We start from the raw sequence: 23,250 nt of genomic DNA, 5'->3' as shown, positions 1-23,250 counted from the left end.
GGGAGCAGTAATATGAAGTACACTGAATAAATTATATAACTTAAATATGTAAAATGTGCTCATTGCAAAAGTACCAGTACTGTCCTTTAAAACAAGAAATTGTCCTTAAAATTATAATCTCAAATCTGTAATTTGTCATTATTTTGTAAAATTGAAATAGAGCTTACAAATACTAATCTGTTCTGTAATATTGTGGGATTTACCTGGGGTATTCTGGATCTATTAATCAAAAATACACCCTAATTAAAATAAAAAATGAAGGAACATCAGAGTACTGTACAATTATACCACTATGTAACAGTATGTATAAATACTTGGCAGTAAAGCTTCAGTAAGGAGTGATTTACAATGAAAAAGTTGTTACTATTTATTTTGACACAAAGTTTGCCATGGCAGATATATCTTCTCTGGGTGTCATTCTTCCATTCCACTGTGACTGGGCATTGCAGGCCATGCAGGATCTTCCCCCGCCCCCCTCAATGCTTTTAAGAATCCCAATTGCTCCTCTGATGCACATTTCTAACAGAAATCCTCCTGTTGAACATGGCAGCCATATCTCTGTGTACTGCAAGCCTTAATCTTGTTATTGGTGAATATCCTCGTGCCTGATGATCTTGTAAATTACCCAATAAAAAATATTGAAAATCAGAAAGGCTAATGGGAAACACGCTCTGGATATCGTGTCTATCTTCTTTGCCCGGTCAATGAATACCTTTCTCATCTCCTCAGGGCTTTTTGGTGCAGCTTGAACAGGATTATTTGACCCCTTCTGTGTTACTCCGTCTTTTGCTTGTATACACGGGCCCATTCCATATGCTGTAAAGCTAAACTGACTTTCCCTCACGTCATCATCCTGTTAAAAAAAGAAAGGAAAAAGCAATAAAGTTTTTTTTTTATTTACAGAAATCTTGCCAACTGCTAAATAGCAAGAGTTTCATCATTACCTCAGGAACTTCTTGAATCCACAGTTTATCTTAACTGGTTGAAATCTCAGCCCTGTCAGTGGCTGTCAAAAATATTGCAGCAGCTTTAACACGCAGGGAATGTTCCTATTTGTATATAGATTCTGTGGTCTATTTAAAGAGCAAGCTTAGTAAACCAGTGGTAATCAGGCACACAACTTCTGATTTGTTATGTTTTTCACGATTTACAGTTTTCAACTAGGCAAACTTCATACTAGTCTTTCAGATAACAGCCATTAACTCTACATTGCTTAATAAACTGGTATCCTGAACTATAGAGTTACTCATACAGGCACTAATAATGTTAATGTTAACTGTACAAGTGAGTATTCTGCATATTTGGTCATTTAAGGCATATAGATAGGATTAAGTATTATTTCTGCTGTTCCCTGTGAATATATTAGATAAAATAGTATATTAAATGACTTAGTTCAAAATAAAATGAATGAAAGCTAAAGACCATTTTTTTCTTCTGGTACGTTCTGTCAATTCAGAGTAAAACTGGCAAAGACATCCTGAATTCAGGGTGCTACAAGAGTTTTTTAAATGCATGGCACAAAAATAGAAGTGGTTGGTCTGAACATATACATATTTTCCCAGCATTTATTTCAATCTGAAGACATTTCACTCTTCTCTTTACCTGGTTATAGGTATTCTCAAGTAACAAAGGAGGTATAAACAGAGGCAAATAAGAGAGAGAGAGACTGCAAAGCCAGGGCCAAATTTGGTTCTGACATATATTTTAATGTATTCCTTCACTATGTATGTTACTCAAGGATAATTGTGTGATTTTGATGGCATTCACAGTTTTTTAATACTGATTTAAAATTCAGGATTTCCCATTTTTCATGGCTATCTTAGCCTAGTCGATATAGGATTCTGGACTTTCATGAAGTATGACAAATTATTATGTATATGTTATTTCTTAAAAAAGTATTTTTTGAAAAGAATTTCCATAAGTGTTAAAAAAATGAAATTAGCAGCAGCCAATTTTCCTTTTGTAAAAGAATTTTTGATATTTTGAAGCTTAAATTAAAATAAAAGAGTAAAATAAAATAAATTTACCAAAGCATGTCAAATAATTTGTGCTTCAGTTCAGTAATTCTTAAGTGCTTTTATTTTCTTTATGCCTCTTACTTTTTACAATGTAATTTCTCAGTGAACACAGTTCAAATCCAAACTTCTAAATTTGAAAGTGCTGTTGACATTAGGAAAATCTGAAGATGTTTTGTAATGGAGGATTGATTCTAAACGTATTTAAAGTTTTGGTTAAGTAGTACTTGCTAGAAGAACCATTAACTACTTTGTTTTAAAAAATTCCAGGGATGATAATTATCAGTATTAGCTAAATAACTTATCTACAAAAGAATGTAGATTGGTTACTAAGTTTGAAGTGAACTAGCTGGCAGTCAGCACAAGCCTCCAGCAGAGCTGTGCTTCTCACTCAACTGCAACAGTTTCTCATACCTGTAAATTGAATAAACTTATAGACTAATATGGTTCACTAAAACTACTACACTTCATAACTGTATTAGAATTCACCTAGAAAAACAAAAAATAATGAAAAATTAACATGAATGGAGGAGGAAAAATCACTGACTGGCTTCAATATGGAAATGAATAACAGAATTACAAAATGGTAGGATCATTATTTGATGACGTGAAAAAACAAAGATCTAATTGCTACTATAATCTTCTTCTGTCAGAAAAGCATGGGAAATAACATCTTAATAGTAGCTGTATTCCAGAAGAGCTGTAGTGTTCTATTCCCATTACCAAAAGTTACACATCCATGGACCGTAATAATTTACACTAAACTTGCTGGTTAACCCTCATACATACAATTCAGGGTTTAAATCTTTTCATGCTTCTCTAGAAAGTAATGTTTATGATTGCACAGGCTCAAAAAGTTAATAAAATAATTCTTTTGAGTCACAGCATTCAGTTGGGTATGTTTTCAGGATGAGGTACTATATAGTAAAACTTCACTGTCTCTGTTCTGTGCTTACCTGAATTGAGCTATCACCTAGAGCGATTTTAACGGCAAGGTCTCTTCTCTGCTTATTTTTTTTCCCTGTAGACATCCTGAATTTAGTCTGCAAGCAGGCTGCTTGGAAACACTCCCTGTTGTTGCAGAAGTGATGTGAAGGTCCTTCTAGGAACCTGGTATTTCTGCCCAGTGTCAGCTGAATGGTTTCTCCATGGGGGCAGGGAGGATGGTTGGAACCTGCCAAGTCAGACCTAAGTGCTAGGGAAATGGATATTCAGGAAAGGGCAACTTCCAGACCATTGCAATATGCCAGATACCACCATACTTGGGCTACCAGATGGAATATGCAAAATGTGGTTCTGCAAGTTTTCCAGCAGATTCAGAATGGAGAAAAATCATTAATTTGGCCTCAGGCTCATATCTGAGTGGTGTCAAGCACAGTAGGAAAGATGCAGTTACTGCTCTTGAGTGCTTTTTCAAAGCTGTTTTCGTAAAATGTCAGAGACACCCAGGTTGTTTTCATCAATTGACTTGGCTACAGTCCCTCTTTTTTACTAGAAATATTCCTAATGGGGTTTGTGTGTGTCTGAGTCCACAGCTGTTGAAACCATATAATGGAAGTACCCTGTATGTCTCAGTTGAGAATGTGGACAGTGAATATTCCCCTCAAACACCCTGTATTTTGGTTGATTTTTTTTTTGATCTTTTGTGTATTTTAGTGCACTGTCACTAAAGAAAATTAATGATTTCCTACTGATTTTTGCTAAAGCTTTTAAAATCTTATTATGAGAGATCTTCAAAGTTTCAATATGAATTTTTCACACACAAGGCTTTGGAATTAACAATTTGAAAATTATTCTGAATACAGCTACATAAAAATATCTCTATTAAAATTACTGTAATTAAAAATAGAAAATAAATTTAGATAACACTTTTCATTTAGAAAGTTAGAATTCTTTGGAGGCCTGAAGGAAATAATTTCAATTAGCTTATTTTTGTATCAACACTGTTCTACAAAATGCTTAACTTTAGGGTATTAGAAAGCTGTCAGTTTCTGTGGCTCTATGACTACTCTTTTCCATCCATATATTAAGCATTTTTTCTTCAGGAGTAATATGCATAAAGGCTGAAAAGATCTCACAGCCTTTTGACTGTAGTTTGTGGTAACAGCTTGAAAGCTTATTTGAAACCTTGGCTTTGATAACTGAGCACTGCATTTTTTACTGTTGATTTTTGAGAAGCAAAGTGCTACTGAACTGCTTTCCACCACAAACGGATGGGTTTTAAATGTTGATCTGTTAGCAACTGACTTCTTGAATTGATGCCATTGTTCCTTTGGGAAGAAACTAGAATTTTAATACTACGTTTTAATCCAGATTTAAACAGATCAAAACAGATTACAAAATTAACAAGACAGGTACCTTTATTAACACTTCACGTCATCACATACAGGTAGCAATGAAGGTATATGGAGTTCACATGGGAAGACACTATTTCAGACAAAAGGACAGGGCCCCTGTTAATGATTGATATCACATTATGACAAATGGGACATCTTCTTCATTGTTTACCCTTAAATTTGTACTGTAGATTTGAGGCAAAGTCCCGTCTATACGTCCTGTACATCTCAAGCCATTGCTATGCTGCAATGATTCACTGATTTCATTTCCATCAAGAACTCCCTCAAAATACTTTCATCAAAACGGATGGGTTGACCAAAAAGAAAACAAAAGAAAAGAGGTGTGATTACCATTAAAGACAATCTAGTTTGCACATCTATTTTCCTCACTAAAGATATGGTGATCTTTAGATTTTTGAAAATAGAATTAAAAGATTGACTATTCCTGAAAACGAAATAAATTAAAAGCTAATTTAAAATCAAAGTGTTATTCAGTATATGTACGCAGGTAATGTATTTCCCCAAGTAGTGCAAATGTAACTAAGAAAAAGCACTGATCATAGGTGTTTCAGTACCCTGTATGACTCCTAATGCTGCTGTTTTTCCTTTTGTCTTTCAAGACCAAAAGGAGTATAACTGCAAATTAATAATTAATATTCATTCATCCTAAAGGAACACTTCCATCACAGTAGTAATGTAAGATTTATGAAATAGTTGTGTTCAGTGTCCAGACTTTTCTCTGACAGAGACAATGCACAGTGGATCATATACAAAATGAAGCCTGAAATTAGAAACCAAAGTTCTCCTGTTCCCAGGATTTATTATACAATTTTTGTAATCATAACGAAATAAGAACCTCTTTGAAAAATCTCCTGTACCTACTGTGATACCTACTGAAAAACAGCAGTGAGTTGCATATTATGTTGCAATAACAGTTTTTATATATTTACAACACAATTCCAGACACTCAAAAATTTGTTAATTCTGTGCAAGTTGGATTTGGCCTCTGAAAGGAAACCTGCCTTTTCAGTTGGAATCATTTAGTGAGGTCCATACTTACAACCATAAAAATGGTAGCCAGAGGGTGCAGTTATACCTAAGAATCGCTGCCTTTCATGCTGCCGTTACTGTTGTCAGGGACAAGTGGCTGTGAGGGTACTAGATAGTGTAAGAGGCAATGACTGTAGGTGAGAAAAGCATAAGGAAAATGGCATGGATAGATGAGCTTCAGATGCCAAAATGCCTTGATACAGTTCTGTACATAATTAAATTTTGTATAACTTTAATTGTCTATAAACCTCAGCAGCTCTTTTTTTTTTTGCTGCACTTGTTTACTGCAAGGGTTTTTATCTGAGTTCAGTCTATACCATAAAGTCTATGCCTTTTAGGAATGAGATTCCAGTTTTCCACTATTTTTAATTGGCATTGACCAGGAATAACCTGTAGTTTAGCTTAAACTTACAAAAGACTCCAACCTGGGAAAAGCTGCAAATTTGTCTGACAGTATGCTTAGAGTTTAAACTGATTTAAATGATTTGAACAAAGAATCTGAAAAATAAAGGAGGAGACTCAATAGTTAGATGTAAAAGAGAGTGCATTTATCCAGGACTAATCTACTTAAGTTTCTGAAAATGGAAAGTGAATGGCTCTACAGTAGTTCTGGAGATCTGGGAGTTAGGGTAGGTCACAATCTTGATTTGGATCAATAGCATCCTGTTACTAAAAAGGCAAATGGCAAACTGGTTTGAATAAACAAGAGTGTAGCTTGCTTGGATGTTATCCTTTGGCTGCTCTCAACTGTTACTGGCTAGCCATTGTGTTGCAAACACAGTTTTAAGGAATTATATGGACTTCTTAGGAGAATTTCCAGGAAAGGAGAATGAGGAAAAAAAAAATAAAAAAGACTGCACCAACTGGGAATATTTAAAGACAAGAAGGTTGAATGGAAATGTGCAAATGGCTAAATAAAGGAACAAACTTGTCTGTATTCTGTGCTGCTTCTACACAAGAGATGCCAGAGGAGGCATGAGTAAAAAAACTTCCTAAACCATTGCAACAGAATGCAGGGGAGCTTGTGGAATTTTTATGACTGGAATGAATGGGGTATAACTGATCCTGACCTGGGAAATTTGATTTGTTTGCCTCCCAAGGATTTCTAGCACTGAAATTCAATCATATGGCCATTACTGAGGTTATTTGGTTAGAGTAAATATTTCTTGCAACAAGATATTTCTCTAATTACAAAGACTTTGAGAATCCTTCAGCTGTTGTATTGCAATTAGATATTATTAATACATGTTCTTTTCTGTCAACACATACCTGAAATGAGACATTCTGAACTTTTGCAGGAGAGCCAAATCACTGGAGTTTTGCTGTACCCTCACAGATAGAATCCCAGTACCAAAAATTTCTGTATTCATCAATTGGAATTCACTCAGTTGAAAAACCTAATCCTAGTAAAATGTCCCAAGATGGTAAGCATATAGGATGAAAAGGTCTAAACATTATCCCAACTGCTCTACTTCTTTAATCTATTCAGACATTAATACTGAATACCATGGTAGTTTTCACTTTGAAAAGAAAGAGAATTTAGTGTTCAAGGGATCCACTGAAGTTGATTTTAAATGCAGCAGTTTAACCTAACTTCTTTTCATGTCTCTTGACTTTGTGGTCAAATTAACATTTTTTTATACATAGTAATTTTAAAAGTCAATCCAATCTAACTCCTGAGAGCCATTGGCTGTTTGACTTTGTCCAAAGAGACAACACATACAAAATTGTGACCTATACTGACCAACTCTGAAAAAGAAGTGGAAAGAAAAGCAAGTTAATTTGACTTATGATCATAGGGCCTGCATTCCATGTTAGAAAATGTGGCAAGGAAGGCTAGTTATTAACCACTTGCTTTAATCAGTGAGACATCATTTATTTGTATACCAGAGGGCTTAGGATGTGATCCAATTTTTTAAAGAGATAAAATCTCTATGCTGTAACACTTCAAGTTGTAGTATACTTGTTGGGCAATGAATGGTTTAATAAAACATTGAGAAAAAGAGAAGCAATTAGCTGAGCAGTCCCTGGAGCTTGAGGAGGGATTTAGGGATATTGTTTAGCTTAGGATGGGAATGGTTGGACTTGATGATCTTCAAAGGTCTCTTCCAACCTTGTGATTATGTGATTTTTTCAAAGGTTAACTCGGGCCAGGAGTTCTAGCTCTACATAGAAATGGTGTCAGTGACAGAACTTTCAGTTAGACATTTTAATGAAAAGATGATTTTATCTGTCAAAATTGTAACCTTGCACTTGAACAAAACATTATTTTGGGTATATTTAGGCCTAGAAACCTGTCTCATGTTGAAACACAGATACAAGGAGGAAGGGAAAGCCATATACCCTTGAAAATAGTTAGTACCTCACCTGGGCATGTTATAAAGAAAAGCAGTGAAATGCTTGTCTTCATCCTTCAAAATCTAAGGGGAGTACTTGATACTTCGTTCTCCCTGGAGTCTCTAAGTTGAATCCTTTAATTCTGAGAACCTTACAAGCAGCCTACCAGAAGTTAAAAGTCTGTCTAATGAAGTGTAAAGTTATAATAAGGGCTTTTGAGTGTGAATTCAGAAATACTGTGATGCCAAGCACTCATCCAGCAAAACACTTAAGTCAATGAGACTATTCACATGCATATTTTCTTCTTAAGTGGTCTTCTCTTAGAAGTGCTTTATATATTGTGGATGCTTCCTCACATACCTCTATGCTGAAATTTGATTCACTGTGACTGCTGAAGAAGTGTCTTTGCTGAGATTGAACACTTGCTAAGAGGTGGCTGATTTGATTCTAAGGAAAGTAATATTGCCTGCCAGTTTCTTATCCTGTGGCTACAGTAATTGATGTCCACTTAAGGAAGGGAAAAGATATCAGTGAAGTTGGATATGGTAAATTTGCCTGATATCCAAACAACACCACAATATATGGTGAAAAATGAATGGACTAGAAGTAAAGTCACATCATCTATTGCTCACCACAGCTGTTTGCACTTGAGGCATGACACATTTGTTGTGGGTCACCTGTCCCTTGTCCAGTAATCCATCTCTGTCATCCTATTTCCCCCATTTCAAACTTCCATATTCCAAGAGCAAACTGTCACAAAAATGCTGCTTCTCTCCTGTGTGTCTCAAAGCATTTCTTTTCTGCTATGGTTAGCAAAAAGAAGGATGCAGATTTTTCACAGGGACAAATGGTGAAAGCAGGTACACGCAGTCTGAATCATCATCTAGGCTGCAGTGCATGAGTCTTTCTCTGCACCTGAAGAAGTCTTGGACTTGGCAACCAGAAACATGCAAACGTAGGAAAATGTCACTTTCATTTGACTGTCCAGCCTGCCTTTTAATGTGGAGTCCTGGTCACAGAGACTGCCTAGGAAAGCTTTACAGCATTACAGATTTTTCAGTACCTTCTAGGTAATAGGAAAAAACCCTGTACCATATCTTCTCCTTGGATGGAAGCAGTAAATGGAGGTATGCCTTCAGGAATGAAAGATGGCTAAACTGAGCCATGTTGCTGTGGTCAGACTTCGGTCCACAGTAATATTCTAGACAGAGACTGTAAGTCAATAAAAAGGTACCATGTGTCATCAGTGGTGGGTACTCATTTAATGAGTAGATTAGAGAAATATTTACTCAGAAGTAGCAGTTAGATATTGTTGTAAGAAATTTTGATCATTGCTTAATTTAATTGCGGACTTCAGGATTCAAACCTGTCGCCTCAGCTATTTGACTTTGCACATTGGTAGTGACTTTTTTACTGGTAGTCTAGATAGCTTTAGCTATAGAGCAGATGTTAAGAACTATTGCTACATTAAAAGTTTCTTACTTGTATGAAAAATTTACACTAACGTAAAAGAAGGAAAAGACTCAAACTTCTCAGTCTTAAAGTTAAATGTTTGGTTTCTCACCAATAATATTAATTAAATAAGTATATTTTAATTAAAAATATTTACATGAAGCACAGCTGTAAAGGCTTTGGACAGAATACTAGTATTACATTATTTGCTGAATCTCAGTGTAGCACAAACTGCTGCAAGTACCAGTAACATTCATCCACCAAGTATAATCTGACTCTTCTAAGACTGAAATTCATGCTTGTGCAGATGGCTCCCACATGGCCAATGCCTCATTTAAATCCCTCTTAATCCATCTTCTGAGAATTCAAGTTGGATTTATGCAGTGCATAGTCCTTGTAGTGACCCTCTGCCTGTGGTGAATTTCATTCTCTGCTGCCATTTTATTTATATTACCACTTTAAGCTGCAGTATGCTTATCAAATTAACCCTATATCCTGGCATATAGATCACTCAGACTCTTTTTCAAAGTTGTGAATACTGTTACTTTTACCTTGTTCTTCTTCCTTTTGCGTCGGAATCGCAGAAGTTCTTTATGCTGCCTTGACACAAAATTTACGGCTGCATACTCCAAAAGTGCAGAAAATACAAAGAGCAGACACACTGCCATCCAGATGTCAATCGCTTTGACATATGATACCTGTGGAGAGAATAGAGCTGAAGCCAGAATATGTTCATATTTCACGTCAAGAGGAAGATATAAATGCCTCCATATACCAATACTACTTAAAACAGACAAAATGAGATGTGAAATATAGATAAGAGGGACAATTCGTTCTATGTGAGTTAAATATTATTTGTAAAAATGTAGATTTTCCCAAAACATGTTTACTGTTTGTCATTAGCAGTTGCTCATAGTGTACTGCATATTTTGTCACAAGCAAAATAGTCCACAAGAAGCATATGCTGTTCCTCCATTTGTCCCACTGTGACTGAAGGAACTAGAGGTTGTTAGCTTACAGAGGGACCGAAGGGAATTCCTGTGTTATAATGCATCTGATGCAAAGTTCCTGGAAAAGAAATTAGGTAGAAGGGAGAAGAACTCTGGTATGTTCATTCTCTGCTAATAACGATATGGTCAATCAAAGATGTAGGTTCAAATTAGTCATAGAATCATAGAATAGTCATGCAATTTTGGCACAGTAGAAATACTGGAAATCAATTACAAAGTAAATGAACTCACTGCGATCCTTTTTTGACAAACTCAGCTGCAGGATATAATCTGAACTAGGAAAGTAGGGCCTGTTCTCCATCTGAGTGCAGATTTACAGGAGCTTTGTCTTATAAGCCAACATTGCTGGCTTCAGGCCTCATAAATGTCACATAAACATCTGTAGCTGTCTTTGGTAACCTCTTACATTATTGCTTTTCTGAGTTTCTAGATCATTACATTTTCTTATCTACTGATGCTACATCTTCATGCATTTAAATCCATGTACTTGAGGTGCAAAGCACACTCATCTAAGGGCAATTATTTTATTTAGAAAAAAAGCCAACCTAAAAATACCATGTTAAAACTAATACAGAAGTAGCATTTGTGTAATTTTATTGTACATATTTTTTATCTATTAACAGCAATAGCACATGAAGATGGTCAAAGACTAACCCTTAAAATGAAAATCTTCAAATCAATGAGAAGTCTGAAAACATAAATAATTAATCCTAGAAATATACTTTAAGATATTTACATTATGTAGTGAACCATTCTTTAGACAGTTGTTTGGAGTTATTTAGCTTCACATTTTATACATTTTAGTGTAAGTGTATTTGTAACTAGTGAGTTAATTCATGATGCAGACAGGTTTTGAGAAAGGAACATTAAGAACAGGTTGGAATCTATGACCTTTATATATTCAGTCACATTTGTTAGCATGTCATCAGATACTAGGATTTGAAAAAGAATGAGCTAGTCAACTGCTAACAAGCAATGCTTCTGTAGTACCAAATAACACTGATTTCATCGCTTGATGAGGTTTATGGATTTCAATAGGTATGCAGTTGGCTAAATAGTTGAGACAGGAGAGAAATAGAATATATTTTGTTGATGGCTCAAAAAAATCCCTAAATATTGAAAGATTATTTATTTCCTTTAGAAGATGCTTAAAGGCTAACAAAATGTGCATTATAGGGTTGACTTAAAGTGTTTATTTGCCATGTAGCATTGAGTAATGCAGTACAAAGGAAATTCTGCCTACCTTTGGAAGAGATGCTCGAGAACCTGAGCTTTGTGTTGTCATGGTCAGTACAGTTGTTATGCCTAAAGCCACTCTGGCTGGAGCTGCATCCATATTGATCCAAAATGACACCCAGGAGAGAATGACGATCAAGAGACTTGGTATGTACATCTGGATGAGATAGTAACCCATCTGCCTCTCAAGGTGAAATCGGACTTCAATACATGTAAACTTTCCTTTTTGTAACAAAGAAAAATATTCAATAGAAATAGAATGTTCTTTTACTGTCAACATCTATTGCACCCTCTAAAGAATTTACACTCCAACAAATATGTTATCTAATGAACGATGAATGTTTTGATTTCTCTTCGGTGATTTTTAGCAGTTCCCACTATAACAGGAGTATCTACTGGAAAGAAAGCAGACAGTAAAGCTGAAAATTTAAGAATTCAAGAAGCTCTGGAACTCATCTTTCCTTATAAAAGCAAAGACATGACCAAACCAAATCATTATGACATAGGAAAGTTCTTCTCTACAATCACACTTGTAATCCCACTTATTCTTTGGAAATACTGCTATCTGCAAAGAAAAGGTTTGCTCTAACATTCTATACAATCTTCTTCATATTTTGGCTCAATATTAAGGTAAAATTTATTTTTAATCCAGTGAATTTGGGAAAAATACAGTAAGATCAGTGTGACTTATCAGTAGGAGATTCCACTAAATCTCTCACTTTATCCCCATTCAAACCATTCTAACTCAAAAGTACCATGACAAATTCAAACAGATACTGACGACTTGAGATTAGGCAATTTTAGGAAGCTGATTGAATTGCCTAATTTTCCCAGGTACTGAACATCAAGCAGCTTCTAATTTAACAAAACCTTAACAAACCCCCCCCCAAAATTTGCTTTTAGAAATGCCATCAACCCATTTTTTTTCTTTTATCCAAATTGCAGGTTTTGTAGAGGTGTGTTTGTGGTTGTTGATTTTTTGTTTTTCTTTGGTCATTTTTTTACACTGAAAACTGTAGATTTTTTCACAGATCTTGACCTGGTCTCTTTAGGTTTTCTGATTTTGCTCAGTGCTCATATTAGTCGCATATGAATGGTGCTGAAGGCAATGCTGTTACTATAAATAATGCATACATAAAACAGTTTCTCACAGCAAGAAATCTTCAGATTTCTTTCCTATTTGAATGAAAGCATTTTCTGATTCTAAATTTAACATGGAAATCTATATAGTTAGTTAGTTCTTAAGTGCCACTAAGTTCTTTGGTTATGTTTTCCAGTAGTTTTTGATATATTTTTCTAATCCATTTGTATTTGCCAAAATGCCACTTTAGAGTGAATTGTTGCACATTAGGAGTACTTCAATATTTATCATATCCATAAAACTTATGTAATTGACTTATCCTATAGTAATTTAGTATACTGTGGATAATGCTGTGATGATAGTGCTCGGCATAGAGAAATTAGTTTCAGACAAATTCAAACTGTCATGTTTTTATTCTAGGCATGTTAAGTACTTGGGATATCTTCTGAACAAGATTATTTCACAATAGTTCTCCTAACAGCTGATTAGTTCTTTCTATAATGTCACAGTAAATGTGATTGTATGAAATTTTTATTTTACTGAAGAACTAAAAACATATTTAGAAAGTTGGTAGTACTCATGGTCAGTTTTAAAATGACACGATTTATCTCAGGAGTTTTATATCTGCTGGCTCAGTTATTAGTTCCATTCCTAATTGCTTGTGTTATCTGAATCCTACCTTCAGTCCTGAAATCTGTGTCCCAAATCCTGTCTCAGCCATCTGCTGCCCCAGCTTCAAAACTGATTTTTGCTTCAATCAAGGAATTAAGTCCTGGTTTAACAAAGTGAATAGGAATTTTGGTGTTTCCTTTAGAAAAGGCCAGGGTTTTTCCCTGTGTTTCTCTTCCAGTATTTTCAAAACAATATATGCTACATTCTGTTACTTAGCAGTTTAGCACACCCCAAATAACTAGTTCTTTGACTGGCCTTTATCAGAAGCATATTCTTACTTCAAGCTGGTCCTTACTCTGAAGATATCCTTTTTGTGACATTTGTACTGTTAATTTGGCAGCATCGATCTCTCATACATCACAAAAAATCATGGTGGTGAGGAGTGACAGAAATGCATCAACCAAATCCAGGTGTCTTGCAAAGCCATTTTATTTGGCATCACATCAGCAAGAGTTACAGTTCAACATTCAACATTATCTTCTTAGAAGATCCTATATTCTTCTTTCAAAACTAGGAAGAAAAGCTCAGATCATCAGAATGGGTAACATATGCATAACTGCAGTGTCAATAAACATGGGCTATAACGTGTACATTGTTTTTTTTTCTTTTCTCTAGGGAAAGGTGGGATAAGATGCCTGAATCTCTTTCCTTACTATTCAAGTGGGCTGTAAGTATTACGGAGATCTCAGCACAAAAAATACAGTGGTCTTAAACAAGAAGCAATAAATAATACATTAGCTCTGTGTCTTATTTTTATGGAGTTGCAAGTTTGCCAGGTGTGTCTGATCTAAGGAGAAGGAGGAATCACAGAATCACAGGGTTGGAAAAGACCTTTAAAATCATCAAGTCAAACCAATCCCATTCTAAGCCAAACCATATCCCTAAGTACCTCATCTACCCTTTTTTTAAACACATAGCTATAGACAGCAGAAACCTAATAAAATGAAAGAGATTCTGAATGAAAGGAGTGCAAATGTAATAAATTGTAACTGCAGAAAATTAGAGAAGAGAAATGGGATTATGAAGAGCCAGAACTATGAATGAGTGATGTGTCAGAGGAATTATACAGTTATTTTTTGCTTGGTTGTTTTTTTGCATCACAGCCCAAGGTAAAAAAAAACACAAAACCAACCAAACAAAAATAAGGAAGGTCAACGTTTCCCTCTGTTACTCCACTGACTATTGGCTTTCTCACCAGTGGAAGGCAGCAGAGGAGAGAGGCAGCAGTTGGAAGTCAGTCTTGGTGCTACAGTTGCTGATCCAAGTGCCAAAGAGTTGACTTTAGTTTTTGCCCTTCATAGCAATCAGAACCACCTGCATAAACTTCCCTAATAAACCAGAATGGAAAAAAAACCATTTGCACTAGCAGATGTGAGCTCAGAGGCAGCCAGCAGTGGCTGTGCTGTTTTTTCCCAGCTGAAACCAGAACCCAGCTGTTGGCTCCTTTTCTCTTCCTCCTGCTCCATTCCAAATTAAAAGCCAGGTTAGTTGTGGTTTAATCTATATGACTGGATGCTTGAATGGATCAGAGGAGACATACCCATTAAGTCATCTCAGCTGGGGAAGGAGGTAGACAAGCAGCTAAGAGCATTGCTCTAATAATTCATTCATAGTACATGAAAGGTAAGCTCTTGTTCATTCTGATAGGCACTGTAAATGTCATGGGGAAAGGGTAGGAGTGTATGAAACCTGTGGCTTTGCTGAGGCAAGGTAAGAGTTAAGGCATGATACTGGTTTCAGACCAGAGCAAAATGTAGATGTGCACACAATCCATACAAGGGACAGGTGCCTGTAATGCAAAAGAAAGAGGGCTTCCTAAGGGATAGGTATTTTTTCCTGAAACAGAAGTTGTGGGGGTTTTTGTGTTTGTATGTCTGGCCTAGACAGAGATGCAAGTCTGGTAAAGGTACCAAAAGTGCTGAATGCTGTACCTATGTGTATGAAGTGAACATACTAATATATAGACACATGATGGTGCATTTTTCAGTTATACGTGTTCTTTGGCAACTATGCCAAATCTGCTGGGTTAGTATGAATTCCATGCAATGCCCTCAATGAAGCCAATATTATAATGGAAAAATGCATATTCTAGTCAGTCAACATGATTTTTTTTCTTCCCCCTGAAATTATAAGTCAGTGTCTAGATCACGTACTGGGGTTTTTTTGTTCCTGCTGCTGTGGTTAACTGTGTAACTCAAAAAAAGCATTTTCTGCCTTAGCACACCTTTGCACTGCACAGCCTCCTCGGACCATGGCACGTGCTGTTCAAGCAGTGGGCTGTGCAGGCAGCAGTAACTGGCCTATCAGAAGACACCGGGGAAGTAAAGTATACGTAGTACCCAGAAAAGAGTCCTTTTCAGTTTCATCTGCCTTAAACTGCTCCAGATGCAGTAGCTGGTCGAACTTAAATATATTTGTCCCTTTTTGGAAACCCTTAAGATATACCTCTGGGGAAGGTCTTCTTACTCTACCCTCACAATGGTCATATTTGCAATTCCCAGGAAGGGAGAGTAGCTGATTTTGAAGCAACATAGACAGTTGTTGTAATGGAGAATGACTTTAAGAAACAAACAAGGAAATAGTGTGGCTGAGAAATAATTAATAAAAAGTAATAACAGTTATAAAATCTCTACAAAATAAAAAATTAAAAACATAACAAAAAGGAAATAATAAATAAGAAAAAAAAAAAACCAAAACCCTAAGTGTCCAGAGATTCAGTTTAGCCTTCCTTTTGAGAAAAGCCATTGATAATGCTAATATCTGATCTACTATGAAATATCTAATGGATGTAGAGAGGACTGTGTTGTAAAGACTATATAGTTTAATTAAATTACATTAAACTATTTATTTAAAATAAAAATTTTATACTTATTTAATAGAGAACGGTTCAAAGCTTAACAAAATCTAACTAAACTACATTAAACTAATCTGAATAAATATTTACGGAGCCCTGTAGTGCATCAATCTTAGCTCTGTGAAGCAGATATATTTTGATTCCAACACATCTGTCAATAAGTGTACACTACACAATTCCATTTTTAGTAGTGACTGATGATGGCCATCACAGAGCCAGCCCAAGGGCCAGAATACTGCTAGCTATGGAGATGTGCTAACAGATTCCTGGAGCAATTTAACTGTGTGATGGTCATTTCTAGCACTGCATTTCCCCCTCTTGAAAAACTGCTAGAGCCACAAGTTTAATGAGATTAAATACTGAGAGACAGCAGAAAGGGAGAGTGAGACTTCTTCAGTGGCTAGGATATGCTCAGCCTAAATGATTGACTTAGGTTTAGATCCCTTAATACTATACAGAGCTTCTCCCATTTGCCTGTCTTCTGAAAATCCCTCTCTTAAGCAGCTCAATTCCTCTAGTCCACATAAAGATCCTAAGCATTCAAGCTCAATCTGAGATTGAAAATTGTGTTAAGCACTTATTTCTGGGTATTATTCTGAATGTCTGCAGTGTTTAACATTTCTAGTCTTGAAAAAATCTCAGTTTCTCCTTTATCCTTTTATCGAGGAAGGAAAACATTGCAAAAGCCAGCTGACACACTTTTCTCCGTAGTGAGAAAGGTAAAGACAGTATTCTCTTCTAAAAGCAAAAGTTACACGCTTTTCTAAGACAATACCATAGTGGGGTAAAAGTCAAGAAACTGATTTTGTAAGGCTTGATGAAACGTGGCTACCACACTTTGACTTTCGCTGTTTAGAATCTCTTGGATTCACAGGCTCTCACTGAATAGTTGCACTTTGCTGTGGTCTCCCAGCTGTTCCTTAATGTTGGTTCTGGAACTCAAAGAATCGATTCGTAGACTGGGTTGGAAGTGAATTCAAAGATCATCAGATTCCAATGCCATGACATGGGCAGAGACAGGTTGCCCAAAGCCCCATCCAGCTCGGCCTTGAACACTGCCAGGGAGGGGGCAGCCACAGCTTTTCTGGGTAAGCTCTTCCAGGGCCTCACCACTCTCAGTGGGAAGAATTTCTTCCTAATATCTAATTTCAATCTACCCTCCTTCAGTTTAAAGCCAATACCCTGAAGGCTGCTTAAGGTTCCCCCGGAGCCTTCTCTTCCCCAGGCTGAACACGCCCAACTCTCTCAGCCTGTCTTCTTGTAAGAGGTGCTCTAGCCCTCTGATCACCTTCATGGTCCTCCTCTGGACTTGAACAACAGGCCCATGTCTTTCTTGCACTGACTGTCCTAGAATGGTACACAGTACTCCAGCTGGGGTCTCCTGAGAGTGGAGTAGAGGAGGGGGGAATCATCTCCCTCAACCTGCTGGCCAGCCCAGGTTGCAAATGCCTTTCTTGGCTTCCAAGAGCACATTACCGGGTCAGGTTGAGCTTTTCATCAACCAGCATGCCCAAGCCTTCCTCAGGGCTGCTCTCAATCCATTCTCTGCCCAGCCTGTAGTTGTGCTTGGGATTGCCCAGATCCATGTGCATCTCATCCTGAGTTGGGATACTTCAGTGTGCTAGGTAGTGGAAAGCTAGCCTTTTATGTATGGATGGATTAGAGCCCCAGATAGATGAAATTTAGATCAGTATTGTCCAGAAAACAAATAATTCATCATGTAACTAATAGATATTACTAATTTCTCATGTAGTTAATCAAGGCTTTTAAGTGAGCTGCGTGTGTAAGCCTTAATGTTTAGGTTATGCAGTATGTAGGGTGTAATCACCCTGGCAAAGGTTGCCTTCAGTGAGAGTGAGGGTACTGTCTCAAAGTGTCCTCAGACCAACTGAATTACTGAAAGAAGCCCCAAAACCCCAAATAGAAAGCTTTTTATTTTTAAATCATTAACACTGAAAGAAATGTCCTCAGGACAATTTTACGTTCTGAAATAGCTGTCTGAAAACAGTGTCTCAGAAAGAAATAAACTGTATTGCTGTAAGAGGCATGGCATAGACCACCAGAACTTTCCTTCTGTCTTTTATGTGCTTTGTTTTATGCTCCTGCAGCTGCTAAAATAAGATCGCAATTAAGCTCTCTTGGCGACAAGGCACATGTCACACTGCAATCATCATGGCAGATGAGAACATGGAGAATGAAATACATGATGACTTTTCTGTGAGGCAGTACGTCTCCTTTTACTTTCTCTCCTGTTTGAGTCACTACCAGAATCATCACAAGGCAAGCAGTCTATGAGTTTATGTTGTTCAGTAAATGACTCCCTTTTGATTTCTCCCAGAACATTCTACTATCACGTGAGAGGCATTCTGAGAAGCGTTACTGAAGTGCAGTTAAATGCTTTCAGTCCTTTTGCCATCCCATTATAAAATTTCTTAAATAAACTAGACATAAACTATGTCTGTGTGCAAAGCTTGTTATTTCAAGAGTCTCTACAAAACTGATTGCATATATGTGAAGTTAGCAAAAATTATTTTCATGCCTCTAAGGAGACAGGGTAATAAAAACCCACTCGGTAAGGGCAGTTTCTAGACACTGTTTGCAATTTGCACTGAAATATAAATTGCAATTGGTGTATATTTTGCTGATAAAACCTGATTATAAAACTACTTGTCTCTTCCTCACTGTAAAACATTCAGGTGTATCTGTGATCATGCAGCCTGACCAGAAATTATGATTTTGACCACCTGACATGTAGAAATAGATGAATTCTAAACTATATGGCTGGTGTCTCTATATCTAAAGCCAAGACTCATAAAATGACTTTAGGAAAGAGCTACCATTCAGTGTTTCTTCCAAGATGCCATCTGCAGATGTCAGTGGCAGATTGAAGGGTTTCAGAGCTTACGCTGTCCTCTGCCATTGACTGCATAAGTTCTTGCTCAGGAAGGATGTGACTTTGCATAGTTTGGCAACAAACAATGACGTAGGTGGCAAACTTAACATTGGTGTAAGACTGGCAGTAGTTTGCCCTGCCAAATTCTTCCAGACTTGTACCTGTAATTTTGGTGCTGTAGCTCAAAGCAGGCTGCTCTGCTCCTTCCACAGGTGAGGACATACCTCCCCTTCTGCCTGCAGCTGCTGCTGCTCAGCATTGCAATTTTTACCCCCCACCAGTCATAGGGAGGTCCCATAGCGGTGTAATTTTCTTCTCGTTCGCTGAGGTCTTTAAAAGCCTCCATCCTGAAGTGTGCAGTGGGTGCCTGCACTGAGGCATCCAAGTTTCCTGTATTAGTAAATAGCTATACTTTATATGGACAAATTAAATGGCTCAATTCTTTTTCTAACTGGAGGAACTTTAGGCATCTTTTCATGGGTGTGGGTTGCACTCACATTTTAAAGCACCTGTTTGATGACTGAATTGCTGTTTGGCCAGACAATAAAGAAACATAACAACAATATAACTGCTTCACCATCCTCTGGAGTTATGTCAGCACACCTCCCATCTTCTCCCACACTAACTTGATAAGCAAGGTTCTCTTCAGGCACACTGCAAGAGTCATGAGACCTCACACGCAGTTAAACTATATCTGTTTGTTCCTTCCATTTTGTCAGCTCAATTTAGGGTCACAGTGAAAAGCTTGGTAGATGTAAGTTGGCCCCAAAAAACTGTGTTATGCATAGGCCTAGCATGTTTTCCTTCTTTGGCTCAGAAGAAAATCAATACCAACTTAAATAGGCTTGACACAGAAGTAATGAGGAAAAAGGTAGAGACTCCAGAATATTGAAAAAACAAACTTTCATTCTAAATCGAAAGATTTAAACTACAATGATGGTAATGAAACTTCTTAAAATCAGTAAGAGCTTGGGGTGTTCATAGAGATATTTGCAAAGCACCAGAAATTCTGACATTTTAAAACAGTTTCTGCACCACACTAATATTTCAAGTCCTCAGAGATTTTTTTGTGCATAATATTGTCCAAATGAGCTTTGGAAAAATGAGGACAATATGGTCTGTCACATTATCAATTGTTGACACAATTGTTGACCACTATGCTAGTTATAGAAGAACAGTTGCAAGTGCATGGTTAAATGCCACAAAAGTAGAAAAGTCCTAAAATAGGGAGAAGAGTTTGCCTATATACGTCAAAGGAAACAAAGAATGAAAATTAGTTTTTCTTGTTTGTCATAGGGATTGTGGTAAAAAGAGGAATAATATTATATTTCATTATTATCACTAGCAAAGGGATGCTTGAAAAAATTCTACTGCTACAGCATATGTATCTCCATTTCTGGATGGTTTTTAAGGATTAGTCAGATATTAGTATTTGTGCAATAAAAGTGCACGTTATGTATTTTTAGGGAACGCTTCAAAATGTATTTACCAGTATCTTCCCACTCTAAATGGAAATTATTAGACAACCTTCCCTTCCCTGAGGGCACACCATGGCAGCTGTGATAAAACTTATTGTTGAAAAACATTCTTTCTTAATTTTGATATCAACAGGACATCCCTTACAATGTCACCTATTGAATTTTATCCCTTCTGCCATTTCAGAAAAATCCATGTAAATGAGTACTAAACTTAAATTTCAAGATATGTTCAATCTATTAAGAATCATATCAGAGAGCAAAAATTCAGAGATACAGATTAGAATGAAAGAGTTCTAGTTTATTTTTTTTCCCTGAGAAGATGGGAGCTATTCATTCTTATATGCATTCTTAGCGTTTGCTGCATGTATTTTTGAGGATTATTGTGCTTGTGATTGTTCAATTATTGAGATAACCTTTTACAACTTAAAAAATTTCAGTGACGTTAACTCCTCCCCTTCCCTTTTTCAAATAATCCCGGAGATGATGAGCTAAATATTGCAGTTCTACAAAGGCTTCACCTCAGAAAGGCCCCACCTAGTAGTGACAAGGGATCACTGTATGTTAGGGATGCTTTCAGCTTGCTTGCATTGCTCCCTTGCTGTAAGAACAAGGGCAGGGATAGCTGGCTTGGCAACCTTGTGCCCCTTTTTTCTGACCAAACCAGGCCATGCTCAGTGCATACAGACCTTGGGATTTTAGGAGTGCTAAATGTGGCCATGGTGCCCACTGCAAAAATCGTAAACTTGTGACTGAATTGCTTCTGAATTATTTCCACTACGAATTTTCCCAAATAGAAGTTTGATCAGCCTGCACGTAGTTTTGCTTTGTGGTGTCAGCTATTTAAGACTGCATTATCCTGCATAATGCACCTGTACATTGTAATCTTCTTCTGAGTTCAGTGAGGATTTTTTTTTTTAACTCAACAACTCTCCATAATAACAATGTTAAATGCCTTTCAAGTTTTAAATGCTAATATGCTTTCCTACCTGTATTGTAATGCTTTGTGCAGTAACATAAATCCTTTTCTTCTTTCAACAGAAACTGTGGCAGAGTGAGACCTTCTGCTACTTGGACTGCTCCCTTTTCTTGCCATTCAAAAATGAGATCATTCATTGTGTATCCAACTAAAAAAAAAACAAAAGAGTGAAAAACCTCTAAGTCAGATGCAACCTTTGAGATACAGTGACATAACAAATAATGATGACTTAAGTTCATGTCATAAATGGGGGCTGCTTGTACTTGTTAATCACAAAGGGTTATCTCCCATTCTACACCATACTGAACTAGACAAAATAAAAGGTAGTCTTATGCATCCTTTGGGAAATCTTAATAGTCAGGTAGCCTATTAATGGTATTCACAAAAGCATCAAAAGAACTAAACATCCAATTCTCCTGTGTGCTTGGAAAAAAGGATGATTTAATATCCATGGATATGTAATATCCACGAAGGACAAACCAGGCCTTTCACATTCAGATCTCTTTCTCCTTTTATTTGAGGTGAAATGGTGGATTGCCAATCTATGTTTATGGATTCATGTCAATTTGAATTTTTAGGTGCAAAGTCTTCAAAGAGAACTGTGAGTGAAAATTTCTGCAGGAGCGAAGCATTATTTGCATTGAAAAAATCCTTTTCTGTGAAACTGGTACAAACAAGGGAAAGCCATTGATTGCAGTCTTCTCATACTAGCTGACTGTGAAGTGCTATGGTATTAAAATGCAGTTTTAATATTCAGATTCCTGGACTTACCTGTACCTCATGCATGTGTTTATAACATTAACTTAAATAGCAAAAGCTGTAGGAGATGTACTAATCAAGGTCCAGAATGTGTAAAGGGCAAGTCCCTTTTCCTTCTATTTTCTTCTCCCACCTGAATATTTGCACAGGATATCACTGGGGAAATATCTCTACTTCCTCTGAATATGTGATATATGAACTTTCCAGCATATCCCTGGCATGTTATTTTATTTTTTTCTAAATAAATTTTAACTGCTTATGACAACTGAAAAAACCCCACTAGGCTTCCTATTCTCATTCAGGTTTCACTAAGGCTTTCTCAGGATCTAAGAGATTTGGATGAAGTGAGATTTTTAAGATTAAAATCCTGAAACTAGATATCTTCTGTTAATGCAATAGTTTGAACAAGGGCACGCTTGAGCCACATCTAATAGCTTGTACCAGAAGGAAAAAGGATGAATTTTAACATCTAAATTACATAGCTTTCATTCATCTGTTTTGCTGCTTTGCAGTATTTTTCCTTTCTGCTTTAGTCTAATGCTAATGGGCTGTTGAGGATAACCTACTGGTAACTGGAAATACCTTTTAACCTTTCAGTAACAAATTACTGTTCCAAGTTCGGAACTTTCTAAGAGTAACTGTCTACCCATAAGTATTGAAATTTTGAGTTTCAGTGAAGGAAATAACCTCTTTGGTGTGTGGGCATAAATCTTTCCTCTGTTATATACAGTGACTTTATTTCTCTTTGAATATGTCTTTAAATGTTATTCATTCATAAAGCCGTAATATGCTGACCTCAAATCTGAGACATGCTTCATCCCTTCTTATCTATGTTGAATGGACCTAAAAGCTAAGAATCTGTGTTGATAAATTTTAAAATCTTTTCAACATCTCTCCTTGTATACAGACTTGACATTTCTTTTGGGGATTAGCTTTATACAAAGTATTCACAGGCACTCAACTATTGGCTTACTTTCCTATTTTGTTGGGTCTGGATGAATATGCCAAAAGACACCATGTATTTTTAAATAACTATTAAATTAAGGTCAGACACTACTCAAGTCATTGCAAACATATATTAACTGTGCAAAGAAACACTTA

At 36.6% G+C, this 23,250-nt stretch overlaps 1 protein-coding gene across 1 annotated transcript in view; it reads right to left on the bottom strand.

The window, feature by feature from the left end:
• Nucleotides 1-583: 583 nt before the first annotated feature.
• GLRA3 (glycine receptor alpha 3) overlaps nucleotides 584-23,250 on the bottom strand; it is a gene marked incomplete at both ends in the record, with an annotated part of 83,738 nt that continues 61,071 nt past the window's right edge. Inside the window, 4 exons of the mRNA XM_084263964.1 lie at nucleotides 584-853; nucleotides 9,742-9,888; nucleotides 11,444-11,658; nucleotides 21,401-21,538. Of these exons, the coding sequence (XP_084120090.1) occupies nucleotides 584-853; nucleotides 9,742-9,888; nucleotides 11,444-11,658; nucleotides 21,401-21,538 (770 nt within the window). The remainder of the gene's footprint in view (nucleotides 854-9,741; nucleotides 9,889-11,443; nucleotides 11,659-21,400; nucleotides 21,539-23,250) is intronic.

The sequence above is a fragment of the Gallinula chloropus genome (assembly GCF_964237585.1).
Source record: "Gallinula chloropus genome assembly, chromosome: 4".
NCBI lineage: Eukaryota > Metazoa > Chordata > Aves > Gruiformes > Rallidae > Gallinula > Gallinula chloropus.
Note: the sequence above shows the minus strand (reverse complement) of the source record. Positions and strands in the feature narration are given on the sequence as shown.